Below are 18,332 nucleotides of genomic sequence, written 5' to 3' on the forward strand. Positions count from 1 at the left end.
CAATGTATTTTATTCCACACATATCCATGATTCTTATGTTTTTTAGATTGTTCCTTTTATCATTATAAAATATCTTTTGTTTCTACTGAAAGCTTTTGCCTTGAAGTATGTTGTATCTGATTAACTATGCAGCATTTGGTTAATTTTTACCTGGAATATCCTTTTTATGCCATTTGTTTCATTTTTTGTGTATTTTATTATTTTAATTGGGTCTCTTTTTAACAACATGTATTTGGATGCTTTTCAATTCAATCTGGACTTTACTGTTCAATTGTAGCTATGGTATACCCAGACCTGTCTTCACATCTGGTTTTGTATTTTCTATTTATTATTCTCCTTTTTTCTATTCTGTTGGATTGATCACATTTCTTTAGCATGTTTTGAGTTACCTTAGAAATTCCATCTTCCAAACTTTCCATATTTTTGTCTAGAACTTTTGTTCAATTTGCTTGTGAGTCTATACTTTATATTATTATTGTTATTTTATGGTAAAAAATCATTTAGGTTTACCAAAACATTTTACCAATTTCTTTTACTCACCTTTGTTTCTTATATTCCTACCCCTCCTCCAGTATTCATTTTCCTTCTTACTAAAGTGTATCCTATAATAATTGTTTTGGTAGAAGTTCCTGTCTTTTCAATATACTTTTTTTGTCTTGCTTAAAAAGATTCTTAATATGTTGTCACTCTTCAATGCCAGTTCTTCGCTCATAGTTACTTTCCTTCAACACTTTAATGACATTATTCCATTTTCTTCTGGTAGTTGTCCTGATGAGAAGCTTGGGTTAATCTAGTTATTAATTTTTCTTTTGTTTTTAGGAGTTTTTCTTCTTTCCTGATATCATTATTATTATTTTACTATTCTTAGGAATCACGATGTTCTGAAAGTTCTTATCCATTATCTTCTAGATTATTATTCTGTCATTCCATTTATTACATAATTCAATCACTCCCATTAAATGTGTATTTCAGCTTCTAAATCTGTTCTCTCTTTCTCAACTTTTTTTTTTTTTTTGACAGACAGAGTTAGACAGTGAGAGAGAGAGACAGAGAGAAAATCTTCCTTCCGTTGGTTCACCCCCCAAATGGCTGCCTCGGCTGGTGCACTGCGCTGATTGGAAGCCAGGAGCCAGGTGCCACCCCCCGGTCTCCCATGTGGGTGCAGGGCCCCAGGACTTGGGCCATCCTCCACTGCCTTCCTGGGCCACAGCAGAGAGCTGGACTGGAAGAGGAGTGACTGGCACAGAATCTGACGCCTCAACTGGGATTAGAACCTGGAGTGCCAGAGCCGTGGGTGGAGGATTAGCCTAGTGAGCCACGGCACTGGCCCTGTTTCTCAACTTTTAAAAACATTTATCTTTGAACTATGTTTTAGGTGATAGTCTCAGTTTTATTTTCAAGTGAATTTCTACCAGTTCTAGGTGGATCAGTTCACTATGTATTCCTTTTGTTCACTTTTTAAAATTTTATATATTTCATTTTGAATATTTACATATTTTATTACTTCATAATATATTTGTTTACTTACCACATCTTTCTTTATCTCTTCAAATTTTGAATGGACTTGTTTAAAATTTTCTCCTTCCCAGGAGCTTTGCTGTTTTTTTTCCTTGAGTGTGAATTTCCTCATTTATTGGTCTGTTGACAGAGGTGCTTTTTTGGTTTTGGAGACAATTTTGCTTTGAGAATTCACCTTGCGTAGTTTTTCCTATGTGTACCTCTTTATCTTATGATTTTTATGATATTTAAATTGTATAGCTACAAACTCAGATCAAATTTTTATATTAATATTAAAACTTCTGGCCGGCACCGCGGCTCAATAGGCTAATCCTCCACCTAGCAGCGCCGGCACAACGGGTTCTAGTCCCGGTCGGGGCACCGGATTCTGTCCCGGTTGCCCTTCTTCCAGGCCAGCTCTCTGCTGTGGCCCGGGAAGGCAGTGGAGGATGACCCAAGTCCTTGGGCCCTGCACCCCATGGGAGACCAGGATAAGTACCTGGCTCCTGCCATCGGATCAGCGCGGTGCGCTGGCCGCAGTGCGCCTGCCATGGCGGCCATTGGAGAGTGAACCAACGGCAAAGGAAGACCTTTCTCTCTGTCTCTCTCTCTCACTATCCACTCTGCCTGTCAAAAAAAAAATATATTAAAACTTCTTGCTCTGGTCACCTTGATATGCTGGAAAGCATATCTATACCTAGTGCGGGCTCAGTTCTTGGTCTTGGACAAGGAACCAGGACTTGTGTGCAGTCAAGAGAATGAGACTGTAAGTGTCAGGGGATTGAGGCTGGAAACATACGTCAAGTCAGAGGCATGGAGAGGAAGCAAAAGCACTTCTATCCAGTCAGAAAATTCTGTCAATTGCATCTTATGCAACTACTTTTATCACTCTACTACTGTCACCTGCTCCAAGCCACTATCTCTTTTTCTTGATTCAGGTGAATAGTCTCCTAATTGTTTTCTCTGATCCTGTCACTTTCCCTATTTAGTTTACTTTCAACATTGCAGACAGGGTAACCCATTAAGATGTAAGTTAGATGATCTCATCCACTGTTCAAGACCCTCCAATGGCTTCGCATTCTCACTCAAGGTTAAAGGTCCTTACCATGGCCTGAAAGATCCTGCCAGGTCTCTGATCTCTCTCCTGCTTCTCATCCCCACCTCCTCTCCTGTTAGCCATGTTGAGCACAGGCAGACCCACCTTCAGGGCTTGGCACTCCTTTGCTCACCTGGCATAGCTTTTCTATCAGCTATCTACATTTTTGCTTCTTCACTTCCTTTAGGTATTTACTTAAATGCCATTTTCTTGGTGAGAAGTTCCCTAGCTATTCTGTTTATTATTTAATACTTCATTCCTCCAGCATTGCGTGGCACTTATTATCACAGAACATCCCATAGAGGCTACTTACTTGTCTCATTATTGGCTGTCAATTCCCATCAGAATGTAAATTCCATGAGGTCAGGGATTGTTTTTGCAGGTGTTTTGTTCTTCACCGTGTCCCCCCTGCCTAAAAGAGTACATATGGTACTCTCAATATATTTTTGTGAGATATGTAAATTTTGTTCCCATTTCACAGGATAGATAACTGGAACTTTGCAAGACTATACAGCTTGTCTGATGTCAACCTCCTTGTAAGCCATAAAGATGGGATTCAAAACCAGCTTTATCTAACATGAAGTATGGATTCTTAATTTCCATACATACAGCTGTTCTGAAGAAAACTACTGAGATATTTTTGTTATCTTGAATTTATACTTGTGTTTAAAATTACCATTGCTTCAGAAATCAGACTGTGTTAAATATTAATTACTATTGTGAACAACAGAAGTTACTGTGTACTTACTCCCCATGTAGGAACTCTGTTCTTAATGAGTTGTACTATGAGAATTAACTGCAAAACTTGTTATCAAACTGTACTTTATATGTTGTATGTGTGTATGGGTGCAAACTGTTGAAATCTTTACTTAGTATAGAGTTAGTCCTCTGTATATAAAGTTAAACTAAAAATGAACCATAATGAAGAATGGGATGGGAGAAGGAGTAGGAGGTAGAATGGGAGTTGGTGTGGGAGGGCGGGTATGGGGGAAAGAACCACTATATTCCTAAAGTTGTACCTATGAAAAATGCATTCATTAAAAAAACTTAAAAAAGGAAAAATAGAAAATTACTATTGCATTGTTTTTACAGTTTATCTGCTCCAGATTATCTGAAAAATGACACTGAAACAAAGCCCAGAATATCTCCAGCTCCTGATTGCCAGGATCATAATAAGGCAGGACAGGTACTACCTTTAAACAAGTAAATCCCAGTTAGCATCTTCCTCTGATTTCTTCTTTCAAAGAACATTCTGGAAATCTTTCCTATGCATAATGTGTGAGTGTGACTCCAGTATTCAGGGCCCCCTACAGGATGGTGATCTCTCTACTTACTGGTCAAGATCTACCAGCTAACAGAAATAGGGTTAGGAAATCTCTTTTAATTTTCTGTTGCTATAAACACTTCTGACCAAGTGAGTATTTCATAAACCCTCTTGGTTATTTGTGGATTCCATTCTGTAAAGCCCATTAGGTTAATTGTCACTAATAAATTCTTTTATAATGTATGTTTCTTGATACATTCTGCTTTTGGAGACATTGTGAAGGAAATGTGAAGGCAGGTAAGTAACATGTGAAAATTGATTGGTTCTGAAATTTGGGTTTGTAGGAAATGTGCTATGTGTGTTTGCAACGAGCACAGCGAAGTTCCCAGTTGTACCCCAGTGAGGAGAGGAAGAGGAGAGAGATGCAAGATGAGCAACTCATACAGCAGTATCAAATGTTGAAAGATCAGGAGGCTCTCTTCAAACACCAGGTAGTTGAATACCTCACTTAAACAGTGTTTAAGGTGGGACGGTAGAATGTGAGTATAAAACGCCATTGAAAATATTCCACAGTGTTTCTGTACTGTAACACACTTAATCATTTACTTACTGCTGGACTAAAATTTGATTGCATTCATGTTTTCACTAATAATAAGCAATACTTGGTTGAATATCCATGTAGTTGAATGCTTGCACATATAGGTGATTTTTTTTTCTCCATAAGGACCGAATTTTAAAGGCAGAATTGTTGGATTTATGTGCTTTATTTTTAGTTTCTGAGAAAACATAAGGCTTTTACTCTTCAGAATCATGGCCTATCTCAAGTACTCAAAGGCAGACTGACATTTTTCATTTTTTTAATCTATATTTTTGTGGGCTCCATAAAATTCAACTTCTCTGGCCGGTGCCGTGGCTCAATAGGCTAATCCTCCTCCTGCGGCTCCAGCACACCGGGTTCTAGTCCCAGCCGTGGCGCCGGATTCTGTCCTGGTTGCTCCTCTTCCATTCCAGCTCTCTGCTATGGCCCGGGAGTGCAGTGGAGGAGGGCCCTGCACCTGCAAGGGAGACCAGGAGAAACACCTGGCTCCTGGCTACAGATCTGCGCAGTGCGCCAGCTGCAGCGCACCAGCCGCAGCAGCCATTGGGGGGTGAACCAACGGAAGAAGACCTTTCTCTCTGTCTCCCTCTCTCACTGTTCACTCTGCCTGTCAAACAACAACAACAACAAAAAAAAACAAAAACAAAACTCAACTGCTGTTCACTGCATGTATGATGAAATCTTTCATTCCTTCTTAAGATCCCTGTAACAATAGATGCATAAAGCCAAGAACAGGAAATAACAAATGAAATCTTCCCTAACTCACTTTTGTAAATATATGAAGATATTAGGAAGTACTAGTGTCTCCCACAGGCAAGTTTCTAACTTGGTTGGATTATTTAACAATAATAGCATCAACTTCCATTTAGTTTAATTTAAAAAAATTATTTGAAAGGTGGAGGAGAAGGAGAAAGAGAGAAAAGGAAAGAGAAAAAGGAAGAGAGGACAACGGTGGGGGTGAGGGTTGGGGTGAAGGTGATCTCCTTTCTACTGATTTACTCTCCAAATGCTTGCAACAGTGGGGTTAGGCCAGGTGGAAGCCTGGAGCTGAAAACCCAATGCAGGTGTTCCACATGAATGGAAAAGACCCAACTACTTGTAATATTACCTGCTACCTGTCAGGGAGGTATTAGCAGGAACCTGGGATTGGAAGCAGAACTGGAACTTGAATCAGGCACTGAAACATGGCATGCAAGTGTCCCAAGTGCCATCTCAACTTCTGTGCCAAATGCCTGACCATGGTTTTATTTTTAATTGACATGTAATAATTGTATAATTTTATAGGGTACAATGTGATGTTTTAATACATACATCATTGTGTAATGATGAAATTGGTAATTAGCATATTCATCTTTTTTTGTGGTAAAACATTCAAAATCTTCTAGCTATTTTGAAGTTAACATTATATTATTACTGAGTATAGTCACCTGCTGTTCAATAGAAGTCCAGCACTTATTTCTTATTTTTAATTTTTAAAAAAATTTATTTAGTTATTTGAGAGACAAAGTTACAGACAGAGGGAAAGACAGAAGGAGGGATATTCCATTTGCTGGTTCACTCCCCAAATGGCTGCCAACAGCCAGAGCTGGGCCAATCCAAAGCCAGAAGTCAGGAGCTTCTTCCGGGTTTCCTATGTGGGTTCAGGGGCCCAAGCACTTGGGCCATCCTCTGATGCTTTCCCAGGTGCATTAGCAGGGAGCTGGATCAGAAGTGGAGCAGCTTGGACTTGAACTGGCATCCATATGGGATGCTGGCACTGCAGGTGGACGCTTGACTAATTATGCCACAGCACCTGCCCCCTAACTGTAATTTTGTTCCCATTGACTAACATCTTCATCTCTCTACCCCTATGCTCTCCAGCCTCTGGTATCTACAATTCAATTCTCTATTTCTTTGAGATAGACTTATTTAAATTCCACATATGAGAATTAAATTTGTAAAGGCTGTAATTCAATATGTGATTAAAAATTAAAATCTTTTTTTGTATGTATAATAGATGAAAAGTCTGGCCACTAGAGAACAGAATCAGAAAAATGCTGCCTATAATCTTGGAGTTGCTGAAGCTATTAGAAGGCACAAGAATGAGAAACCTGAATTTTATGTAAGAGTCCTTTAAAGTTTGTTATTGCTAACACCTGCCTTGTCTATGGATCTTTGGCTCCTCTACTGTGTTGCAGGTTGTACCATTTTTAAAGTGGCAGAGTTCAAAAGTGGTTTCTACAAGTTGAAACTTTCTTCTAGGTCAGGTGCTGTCTGCTGTACAACTGCACACTGCTTACTCATAACACAATTCCTGTTCATCACTGCATCTCTCATTAATTGTAGTCATTCTCAATCAGGATCTGGGACAGGTGGTGGAGTTCCAGAATCTAAAGAGAACCAGTAGCATCACAAACTTCTGGGATCTTTCTGGAAATGCAGAATTCAGGGTCCCACCCCAGAATGGCAGAATAGGAATCTATAGCTAAATAAGATACCCAGGTGATTTGCATGTTTTTGAAAGTTTGAGAAGCTAAGCTTCAGGTGGAGGTGGGCCCCCTGTTTCATGGCTTGATTTAATGCTTTTGGTCATTGTGTGCTTACCTTTATTTCTGCCTGAATCTTTCTTTTTTCATGCCCCTAATCTGGCAGAATGGACCGAAATCTAATAAAATAGATTTTCTTTATTTATTGTCAAACATCTATTGTACTCTGGCCCAGCTATTGTATTCATGGTTAGGAATGCAATGTCCTTCTTCTAAAGGGATCTTGGTCTAGTTGAGGAGATAGACACTGAAAGAAACAATAGTGTAGTGAAATAATGGCAGATACATTTTTGTGAAGTATATGAGAGCAGAGAGAAGAATCACTTAACCCAGCCCAGACATCTGGGAAGACATCCTGCATACAAGAGTTAGCTAAGAAAATGAACGAAGGAAGAGATGTCAAGCAGGGACAGCACAGAGGGAGGGAGAGTGAGCATGGGACCTTTGGGATTTAATTACGATTTCTTATATGCAAGCTCCAGATTATATTTATGACTGCCCACTTCGAGATATATGTTTCAAACTTACAAGGACCAAAACAGAAACATTTGATTTCCTTCTCAACCTATTTTTCTGTCTCCCAGTGTTAGTAAGTGCCATGATCAGCCACACCTCATATCAAGGAGCAATCCCAGATTCTTCTTTCTCTGTCCCTCACATCCAACCATCTGCAAGTCCATTTTCTTTATTTCCAAAATACATAATGTCTATTTGTATCTCTTCATCTTCAGTGTTACCACCCTAGTCCAAGCTACATTGTAAGGCTCAACTTCTGTAATACCTCTTTAATTTACTCACTGCTTGCATTCCTGTGCTCCCACAGTCTATTCTCCACATGACAGCCAAAGTAATCTTTTAAAATCTTAACCAAAACATATTGCTATCCTGTTTAAAACCTCTAATATTCTCCCAATCAATTAAAATCAAATCTAAATCCTCACCTTGACCATACTAGTTTGATCCCTGCCTTCTTCTTTGGGCTCACCATCTTCTTTTTATCCTGCTCATTACACCTCAGCTAATAGAACAAGCCTATCTTGTGTCCATCTAGTGTCTTTTCACTTGCTGTTCCTTCTCTGTGGGACAAAGGTCCCTTGATATTTACAGTGGAGGAGAATTCAGTGATCTCCATAGAAAAGCTTTCCCTAATAGCCAAGAAATTTAGGCCTGTTTTCACCCAGTCACTGCTATAGTAGGGAACTCATAGCACTTAATCATTCGCTTAATGGTTCTGATGTACCATTTACTTGTTCATTGTTAGCTTTCTGCATCAGAATCTCAGCTAGATGAGAGCAAAGATCTCTGTTTTTAGACACTGTTGGACAGCCACTGTGTAAAATGGCTGGATCCACTGCAGGTATTCAATTCCTTCTTGTTGCCTCCTCTTTGTCCTTGCTTGTGCTTTTCAAATGCTCAGAATTTCATCTTCCTTCCATGTGGATGTTTAAGTGGTAGATTAGGACCTACTCCATGGCATCCTTGTCCATCTCTGTCTTATAAATAGGGCTGTGGTAGGCTCAGCTCAGCTTCAACCTTGAATGTGCTCATATTATTTTGTGGGTTACTTCAACACTAGCTGGGGTTAATGTGTTTAGGGTCGAGCAAAAAAGAAATTAAGAAACACCTTGATTTATTTTAGTTTCTGAATTATTACCAGTATTTTTTGGTATTCTAATGTCAATGAGTTGCTTTTCTTTCATTCTAGAAATCCTTCCTATTTGACAAACGACCACTCAGCCCCGAGCTTAATGCTGTTAGGCAAGAGGAATATTCCCAGAGTCTCCTGAAACAAATGGATAACAGACGGGAAAAGGAAATAAAGCAAAGACAAAACAGAGAGTTGATGGACCGCCTAGAACAAGTGCAACTCACAGAGGAGTGAGTTCAGCTAACTAAGATTTGAAAATTAGAGAATTTTCATGTGAAGTTATTTTTCGTATGGAACTGAATCAACTTTGGTAGTTTCACTAGCATCACTGTATCCAAATGAATAAACTGATCCAGTTAGTAGTCAGTACCATAGCATAACGTTTCATCAGAAAAGTGAAAAAGCCACCATTATTCTAATTATCATTGTGGCATGACTGCCAATCTTGTAGATAGCTGTAATTACAAAGTAACATTTGGAATGGTTTTGCAATCAGCAATACTGGTAGATAGAAGAAGGGACTTGTCTTGAGCAGGCATCATTAGTAGCTATTAGATGTCTAGGTGACTTTCAGACAAAGCTGAGGTTTTATTATAAGTATAGGGGTGTTCTATGGAATCCAAAGACAGAAATGTACAGGGAATCCACAAAGGACTGGAACTGGGGACTAGACAGCCACATAAAGCAGCATTCCCTTTGCTTACACCCACAGCACTTAGTTGACATTGTCACCTCAGACTTGGACATGTCAGTCTCAACTCAAATGATCAGGAAAGAGAATCTGATTGGTCCTGATTGCATTATATGAGGCCTAGAATAGGGTTGAGACCATGGAGTTCCTAGATACCCAAGGGGGCCCACAGTTCTCCTACTGAGGTCTGGAGTGCAATTGTAGAGCCTACCCTAGTGTACACAGAGACTCCTCAAACAGTTTCTGTGACCAGGAAGTCTACAGTTAGCTCTCTATTTCTTTGGTTATGGTACCCCTGGTTCTGCATCCTTGAGTTCAATAAGCCACAGATCAAAGCAATTTGAAAGAATAAATTTCATCTGTACTAAACATGTACAGACTTTTTTGGGTGATTATTCCCTAAACAATAACAACTACTTACATATAATTTATATTGTATTAAGTATTAATAAGTAATTTAGAGATGGTTTAAATGTTTATAAGAGGATTAGTGTGGGTTACATGCAAACACAAGACCATTTTTATAAGGGACTCAGCTTTTGTTATTTGCAGGAGTACCAATTCCTACAGATACTGAGGGATGATGGTGTTTCTCTGAAATGTCAATGTTTCACTGTACTCACTTTAGAGAACATGTGGGTTCCCTAGAGGCTGTATATAATAAATCATATTTTCTAAAAGGATCACTGTTCTTATTAAGAATCTTATAATGACTCAGTTTATAAAGCAAATTGTCTCTTCCTGCAGGATTGGCAGGGGTAGAGTGTTGCCTGCTGTTTTAGTAGTAGTACATTTGTACAGTGTGATTTGTCACCTGCTGATCCCTGTTCTTTCTGTTCTGTGTTCAACACACTGTTCAAGGGCCTATGTGTCTGTACTACTCTTTCTCAAAATGAAAGCTCCCAGAATGAAACATCAATTTTTATATACTAGGCTCTCATTCTCATGTTTTGATAACTGTAATCTCTATTACTAAACACTCTAAATCTGTGTCCCCACTTTCTCCTGTTCTTAACTGCCAGACTTGCTGCGCAAAGAGCCAAATATTTAAAAGATAAGATGGAGGAAACCCAGTGTTACAAGAGGGCTTTGGATGCACAGGTAAAGGGACAGTTATTATTTTTTAAAAAAACATTATGCAGTGCTTCATTAGCATTCTAAAATATGTATAAATGCTATAATGTTATGAATACCCCATGTGTTATACCTCTGGTGGATTCTGAATCCTTTGTTCCTTCTTTCAAGGTATTGATATTCTACTCCTTTACAGAATTCTGCTTAAAGTTTATTCTCCAGTGGAATCATAATCTGTGTTATATTTGTCCCTGTTTCAGATAAAGAACAAGCCCAGCCAGCTGCCTGTGTTTGAACCAGACTCCTCTGAGCCCATCTTTGGGCAGAACGAGCATGAATTGATGGCAGAAAAGCGAAAGCGAGAACAGAATTATATGAAACACCAGCTGGAGGCAGCTGCTAACAACAAGAGGAAAGCCATCCTACACCAGCTGGTGGATCAGAGGCGGGATTTGCAGATGCTTCAGAGGACACAGAGAGAGTAAGGAGACCTTGGCTTTTCTCCCTCCTCCTCTTCCTCTCTCTCTCTCTCTCTCTCTCTCTCTCTCTCTCTCAGAAAACAGCAGAGAGGTAGAATAATAGTAACACATTGAAGATTGACTTGCATAAGACATTGTTCCAAGCTCATTGCATGCTTCATCTCATTTTATCCTCAAATTCACCCTATGGAAAAAAGTTATTAAGTAAGCTTAAAACAACCATGTGGATCCCACTTCTCCCTCCAGTTGCCTCCTAAGCTTTTTTTCCCCCTTCCCTTTGCAGCACATCTTCTTAAAGCACTGTCCAAACCAGCTTTAGAAATGCAGCGTGAACCACAAATGTGGTATCATGCTCGAGCAGACTTAGATGTGACATTCAAGCCCTTAACTTCTGAGAATCTGCATATAGTGGAGAAGGTGGTGATGAAGGTGGTGGGGTAGGCAGAGGCGGATTTTATACCACACTGATGCAAAGACCTTTGAGTTCAAACATCAGACATCCAGTTTCTAGTTTCTTGAAACACCCAAATGATCACTCCACCGTTGGGAATCTTTAAAGTTCCCAGCTGACTTGCAACCTTACAACATCTCCATGATTCTCTCCACCTTTCCATCAGCCATAGCTCCTATTTGAACCTCCCAAGTGGCACAGGAAGTTTCAGTTTTGTTTTTGTAGATGTCTAATAACCCTCAGTTCTATCGTTAGTCAAAATCATCAAGGTGCTCAGGAGTCCCAAAAAGCTTCTTTCAATGGAATCTACTCTTTGTAGAAGGCAGTTATACTTAAAAAATTATTAAAAATTTATAAATTCTATTAATGGTCAGTTGGATAGTACATAGATCTATTCCATTCTGTACCAAGTAGGCCCAGACATGAAACTATGAATAGAATAGCAGGTTGCAGGTGGGGGATATTGTGATAAGGATGAGATTTGATTGTTGGTAGAGAGAGATGTGAGAGTGGTTAAAAACATGACTTCTGGAGTCAAGTCACATGTGGAATAGGATTGCACATTCCTAGGGCAATGCATACTTGTATGTCTTAATTCTATGCTAAAATCTTGGAATATCTTCATACTTCTTTGATAAATAACTGTTTCCTGGAGGCCCATTCCAGCATGTCAGTATCTTTCACTAAAGGATGAAAACCTGGGGCCTCCAATACCATTTCTAGAGTGCCTGTTCTGATTGGGTGCTGTGGTTCTGTGATATTGGGCTGCTTATATACCTCGGAGGGCTTTGGTTTGCTTATCAGTTATTAAGAATACTTTGGTGGTTGAGGGTTAAATGACATAACTGTCATAAATAGTTTAGCATAGTGCGTGGTTCAGAATGAGTGCCTTGTCAAGGGTAGCTAGTGCTATTATCAGAAGAAGAAAATGAGGGAGAAGCTCTTCTTTCTCTGTGTTGTGTGTTGGCTTAATTATTCTCTATTACGTGAATATATTTTATTTATTTATTTACTTATTTATTTTGACAGGCAGAGTGGACAGTGAGAGAGAGAGAGAGAGAAAAGTCTTCCTTTGCCGTTGGTTCACCCTCCAATGGCCGCCGCGGCCGGCGCACTGTGGCCAGCGCACCGTGCTGATCCGGTGGCAGGAGCCAGGTACTTCTCCTGGTCTCCCATGGGGTGCAGGGCCCAAGCACTTGGGCCATCCTCCACTGCACTCCCGGGCCACGGCAGAGAGCTGGCCTGGAAGAGGGGCAACTGGGACAGAACCCAGCGCCCCAACCAGGACTAGAACCCGGTGTGCCAGCGCTGCAAGGCGGAGGATTAGCCTAGTGAGCCATGGCGCCGGCCAATTACGTCAATATAAATAGGCAGGGATGGCCTTATTTGGGGTCCTCCCCAGATCTGACTTCTTAGAAATAATTATTTACCCATTTCACTGCTCTTAGGACATAATTGTGAGCAATCTGAACATTTTTCTAGTACAGAAGGTAGTAACATTTTTTTCAAGAAGAAAACAAGCAAAATTGCAATGAAAGTCTACTGCATATTCTCAATGTGTGTAGGGCAGTAAAGTGGCGATGCGGCTGTTGTTAGTTGACAACAGGCAGTATGGTATGGATGAGGGCCAGAGCTCAACTCCACTCTCAGTTATACAGGTCACTGGAAATGTGGCATGAGTTGTTGCCCATGACTTTGAATCTATTTCTTGTGCCATGATTCTGAGAGTCTATGACAATTTACTCTAGTTTCCCCTTAAGCATGCTATCTTGGTTTCAACAGATTCTGTGGTTTTGAAATCACCAGGTATACTGTTTGAAGATTAAAAGATTAAAATAATCTTGAAAGGTTCTAGAGGTATTTTGATGTGGCAAGGAGAGGTAGTTGCAGCCCAAGATTTCTGAAATCATAAATGTGCTTGAATGAAGGCATATCTTTCCCACTGATTTATTTTTGCTTTATTTTTAAAGAAAAAATCTTTATTGAGATGTAATTAAAATATATAATAATTTCTCAAAATGTACGAGTTGATAAATTTTGAATATGGATGCATCTACTGGTGTAACAATTACTGCAACTGAGATAATGAACATATCAATCACACTAGAATTTTTCCTTGTGCCCCTTTGAATTCCCTCCCTCTAACACCTTTCCCAACCCCCATCCTCAGGCAACTACTAATCTGCCATCTGTCACTATAGTTTGCATTTCTTAGGGTTTGATGTAAATGTACCCATTTGGTATATATTGTTTTTTGTCTGTTTTTGTATTAGAGTCATGATTTTGATACCCATCCATGTTGTTTTATATGATAATATTTCTATCCTTACTAGCTAGTTATCATTGTTATTTTATTTACTTATCTGTTGATAGACACTTGAGTTATTTCCAATTTTTGGATATTACAAATAAAGCTACTCTGAACATTCATGATTAAATCTTTGTATGGACATACAGTTTCTTTTTATCTTGGGTAAAAACTTAGGAGTAACATGATTGGATCCTGGGGTAGGTATATATGTAAGTTTTTTTTTTTTTTTTAAAAGATTTTATTTATTTATTTGAGAGGCAGAGTTACAGAGGGAGAGACACACAGAGAGAGGTCTTCCATCCTCTGGTTCACTCCCCAAATGACCCCAATGGTGGAGCTGAGCCAATGTGAAGCCAGGAGCCAGGAGCTTCTTCTAGGTTTCCCATGTGGGTGCAGGGGCCCAAGGACTTGGCCATCTTCTGCTGCTTTTCCAGGCTCTTTAGCAGGGAGCTGGATCAGAAGTGGAGCAGCTGGGACTCAAAATGATGCCCATATGAGATGCTGGTGCTGCAGGCAGGGGCTTTAACCTGCTACGCCACAGTGCTGGCCCTTATATTTAACTTTTTTTTTTTTTTAAAGATTTTATCTGCTTATTTGAAATTCAGAGTTACACAGAGAGAGGAGAGGCAGAGAGAGAGAGAGAGAGAGAGAGAGAAATCCTCCATACGCTGGTTCATTCCCCAATTGGCCATACCAGCCAGAGCTGTGCTGATCCGAAGCCAGGAGCCAGGAGCTTCTTCCAGGTCTCCCACGTGGGTGCAGGGGCCCAAGGACCCAGACCATCCTCCACTGCATTCCTAGGCCATAACAGAGAGCTGGACTGGAAGTAGAGCAGCTGGGTCTTGAACCGGTGCTATTATGGGATGCCAGCGCTTTAGGCCAGGGCGTTAACCCGCTGTACCACAGCGCCAGCCCTAATATATTTAACTTCTTAAAACAAGTGCCAAAGTGTTTTCCAAAATTGTTGTACTAGTTTACATTTTCAGCCAATAGTGTATAAGAGTTCTAGTCCTCCTCATCCTTGCCAGCATTTGGTATATCATCAGTCTTTTGTTTAGCTGTTCTAATAGGTGTGGAGAGACATCTCCTGCTTTAATTTGCATCTCTCTAATGATTAATGATGTTGAAGTCATTTCATGCTCCTATTTGCTATCTACATGTCTTCCTAGGTTAAGTGTCTGAAGTGTCTATTTAAATCTTTCAAAAATTAAGTTGTTTTATTGCTGAGTTTTGAAATTTCTTTAAATATTTGGTACAGGCCCTTTACCAAGTGTGTGTGTGTGTGTGTGTGTGTGTGTGTGTGTGTATTTAATTATATATACTGCATTTATTTTTACTATAAATTTACTTATGTCCTTAGGTTTCACCCACTCATTAAACTGCTGTGCTGTGAGATAGCAAAGTTCAACAGCAGTTTCCTTTAAGGTTTATCCGTTTTTGTGTGCGTTCTTAACAATCTTTGCTGCCTTGTCAAATCCTAAATGTGGATTGAGAGCTGTCACCAATGTTCGAGACTCATTAATTAGCTTGTTGATCCTTGTGTGTTAACTTGAATCCCCAGGACAAAATTTTCTTTGAAGAAACTGGAGCATCTCCCAGCAGTCTGGCTGACTGTAACACATTTTTAATCATCATTGGCTTGAAAACATTCAACTCAAAATGTCCATTGCTGCCTCCAACTGTTATAGTTAATTTCCCATGACCTGGGCTGCAACCATGGTCATTGCTTCACACTGAGTAGGGTTCACCTTGCCTGGCTTGATGCTGATTCCCAGTTCATTTTCAGGCAAGATCAATTCTCCCAGGCCTGAGCAAGGGCCAGAACCCAGAAAACGAGTATCATTTGCTATCTTCATCAGACTGCAAGCAGCAGTGTTCACGGCTCTACTGAGCTCAACCAGAGCATCATGAGCAGCAGGGCTTCACATTTATTTGGAGCAGTGACAAAAGGCAAGCCTGTGAGGGTAGCCACCTTTGTAGCAACCCTTTCTGCAAAGCCACTTCTAGTATGTAAGCCAGTACCATCAGCAGTGCCTCCAGCTGCGAGCTCATAGATTCTTGGCATGGCAGCTCTTATTCTCATCACTGCATGTTTCACTTGTTGAACATAGCCACTGAATTCCTGGCCCAGAGTCAGTGGAACAGCATCCTGAGTTTGAGTCCACTGATTTTGATGATCTGAGCAAACTCTCTGGATTTTGCTTCCAGAGCATCATGCAACTTCTGACATCCTGGTAAGAGTACTTCATGAACTTCTATTGCAGCAGCAATGTGCATTGCTGTGGGGAAAGTATCATTTGAACTCTGGCTTTTACTAACATGATCATTGGTATGCACAGGTTTCTTACTGCCAAGTTCACCTCCCAAGACCTCAATCGCTCTATTGCTAATGACTTCAGTCACATTCATGTTTGTCTGGGTTCCTGATCCAGTCTGCCATATCAGCAGAGGAAAATGATCACTTAATTTACCTTCAGCTACCTCATCTGCTGCCTTCATTATTGCATTGGCAATCTTTGGGTCAAGACCATAATCCTGGCTTACTTCAGCAGCTGCTTGCTTCAAGATACCGAAAGCTTTAGTAACTGGAACTGGCATGCATTCTGTCACACCTCCAGTCTTGAAGCTCGTTGTAGATCTCACAGTCTGGGTGCCGTAATACTTATCATTTGGGACCTTGAGCTCCCCAGAGGTATCATGTTCTGTCCTGAAGGAATTTTGACTTGCCATTCAAGCAGCGTTCAGAAGCCAGACTTGGAGGACGGTAGCCCCACTTAAGCTTGTAGCTGAGGCAGAGGCTGGAGCTCGCTCTAGGCGGCCATACCGGGTGAGTTCCCGCAGTGCTCAGTACGTGGTGCAAGCGAGAGCATGGGTAGATGTCAAGTATATTTTTGAAACTCTAAACATTCCTGAGGGGAAGATGTTTTCCCCATTTTTTAAAAAAATTTTTATGTATTTATTTGAAAGGCAGCGTTATAGAGAGGCAGAGGCAGAGAGAGAGAGAGAGAGAGAGAGAGAGAGAGAGAGAGAGTCTTCCCTCCGCTGGTTCACTCCCCAGATGATTGCAACTGCCAAAGCTACATTGGTCTGAAGCTAGGAGCCAGGAGCTTCTTCTGGGTCTCCCACATGGGCATGGGGGCCCAAGGACTTGAGCCATCTTCCACTTCTTTCCCAAGCCATAGCAGAGAGCTGGATTGGAAGTAGAGAAGCCTGGACTCGAGTGAGGGCCCATAAGGGATGCCAGCACTGAAGGCGGCAGCTTTACCCGCTATGCCACAGTGTGCCACCACCCCCCCACCCCGTTTTTTTTTTTTTATACACTTATTCCCTTGGGACAGCATTTAGCTTCTGTTTTACAGTAGCGTTCACCCGTCACTCATCTCAAGGCTTTCTGTGTCTGCCGCCTCAGTGAGGTAGATCTGGAGCCTTTCATTTTATGCTGAGATTATTGCAGCTGTCTCCTCAGATTCTCCTCATTAACTTCTCTAGTTCACCTCCTACACTTGGAGTTAGGAGGGTTACACTTTATCTTTTCCAAGTTGTATGATTTAGACTAGGGCATAGATAGACTTCCCCAGTCTTCTTTGCTTCGTAGTAAGAATAAGGATAATTTCAGTGCTCTACCTGTCCTTACTGCAAGAATTAGATGAGATTGTAAGTCTGTGAGAGACTTTTGGAAGTTTTAATTCTCTGAAAAGATGCAAACTTTAACCTTTCTGTCTCTCTTGTTGGAGTTTTGGTTATAGATCCCCTTTTCTGTATAGGTGGGATTCTTGGTTTCAATTTCTGTATCTTTTCCTAGTTATTCCACATTCACTTCTGTGTATCTTTTCCAGCTCCAAGGCCCTTCTCTTTAGTTTATCTCAAGATGTGATTTTAGGTCCTCCTGTGGTGAATGAAGGTCATTTTGTTTCATAGAGGATAATTTACCCAGAGTGATCCAAACATTTCTGCTAAGCTATTTATACTTCTTTCACTCTTTTTTTTTCTTTAAAATTTTCTTTTCTTTTTTTGGAAAGGCAGAGTGGACAATGAGAGAGAGAGAGAGACAGAGAGGAAGGTCTTCCTTTTGCCGTTGGTTCACCCTCCAATGGCTGCCACGGCCGGCACGCTGCAGCCGGTGCACCGTGCTGATCCGATGGCAGGAGCCAGGTACTTTTCCTGGTCTCCCATGGGGTGCAGGGCCCAAGCACTTGGGCCATCCTCCACTGCACTCCCTGGCCACAGCAGAGAGCTGGCCTGGAAGAGGGGCAACCGGGACAGAATCCGGTGCCCCGACCGGGGCTAGAACCCAGTGTGCCGGCGCTGCAAGGCGGAGGATTAGCCTAGTGAGCCGCAGCGCCGACCTAAAATTTTCAATTCACGCTCCTGCAATAAAACAGACTTTAAAGAAAGTTAGTAATTGCCCCTTCCAAGTAGCCAACATTTAGGTTTATATGTAGCATTTTATGTTTTTTTCATTTACTTTAACAAATACATTCAAACAATATACTTATATATATTTACTTCCATTTCTGTAAATGAAAGTGCAGACTATGAGCTCTTATACATTACTCTGCAACCTAACCTAATAATGTACCATTAATGATATCCAGGTCAGCACATATATACCAAATTAATTCTTCTTTAAAAGGGGCATAATATCTATAATATGAATGTACTATAATTTAATTTTGTAGCATTGATTAACATTCACTT

General features: G+C 40.6%; 1 protein-coding gene and 1 pseudogene across 1 annotated transcript in view; one reads left to right on the forward strand and one right to left on the reverse strand.

Annotated features, from left to right (window-relative positions):
* Positions 1 to 18,332, forward strand: part of CCDC81 (coiled-coil domain containing 81) — a 62,398-nt gene that overhangs the window by 36,259 nt on the left and 7,807 nt on the right. The window contains exons 8-13 of the mRNA XM_002708652.5: positions 3,686 to 3,779; positions 4,202 to 4,348; positions 6,452 to 6,556; positions 8,686 to 8,858; positions 10,342 to 10,420; positions 10,654 to 10,874. Of these exons, the coding sequence (XP_002708698.2) occupies positions 3,686 to 3,779; positions 4,202 to 4,348; positions 6,452 to 6,556; positions 8,686 to 8,858; positions 10,342 to 10,420; positions 10,654 to 10,874 (819 nt within the window). The remainder of the gene's footprint in view (positions 1 to 3,685; positions 3,780 to 4,201; positions 4,349 to 6,451; positions 6,557 to 8,685; positions 8,859 to 10,341; positions 10,421 to 10,653; positions 10,875 to 18,332) is intronic.
* Positions 14,780 to 16,432, reverse strand: LOC138850224 (fumarate hydratase, mitochondrial-like; annotated as a pseudogene).

This window comes from Oryctolagus cuniculus, chromosome 1 (assembly GCF_964237555.1).
Source record: "Oryctolagus cuniculus chromosome 1, mOryCun1.1, whole genome shotgun sequence".
Classification (NCBI taxonomy): Eukaryota; Metazoa; Chordata; class Mammalia; order Lagomorpha; family Leporidae; genus Oryctolagus; species Oryctolagus cuniculus.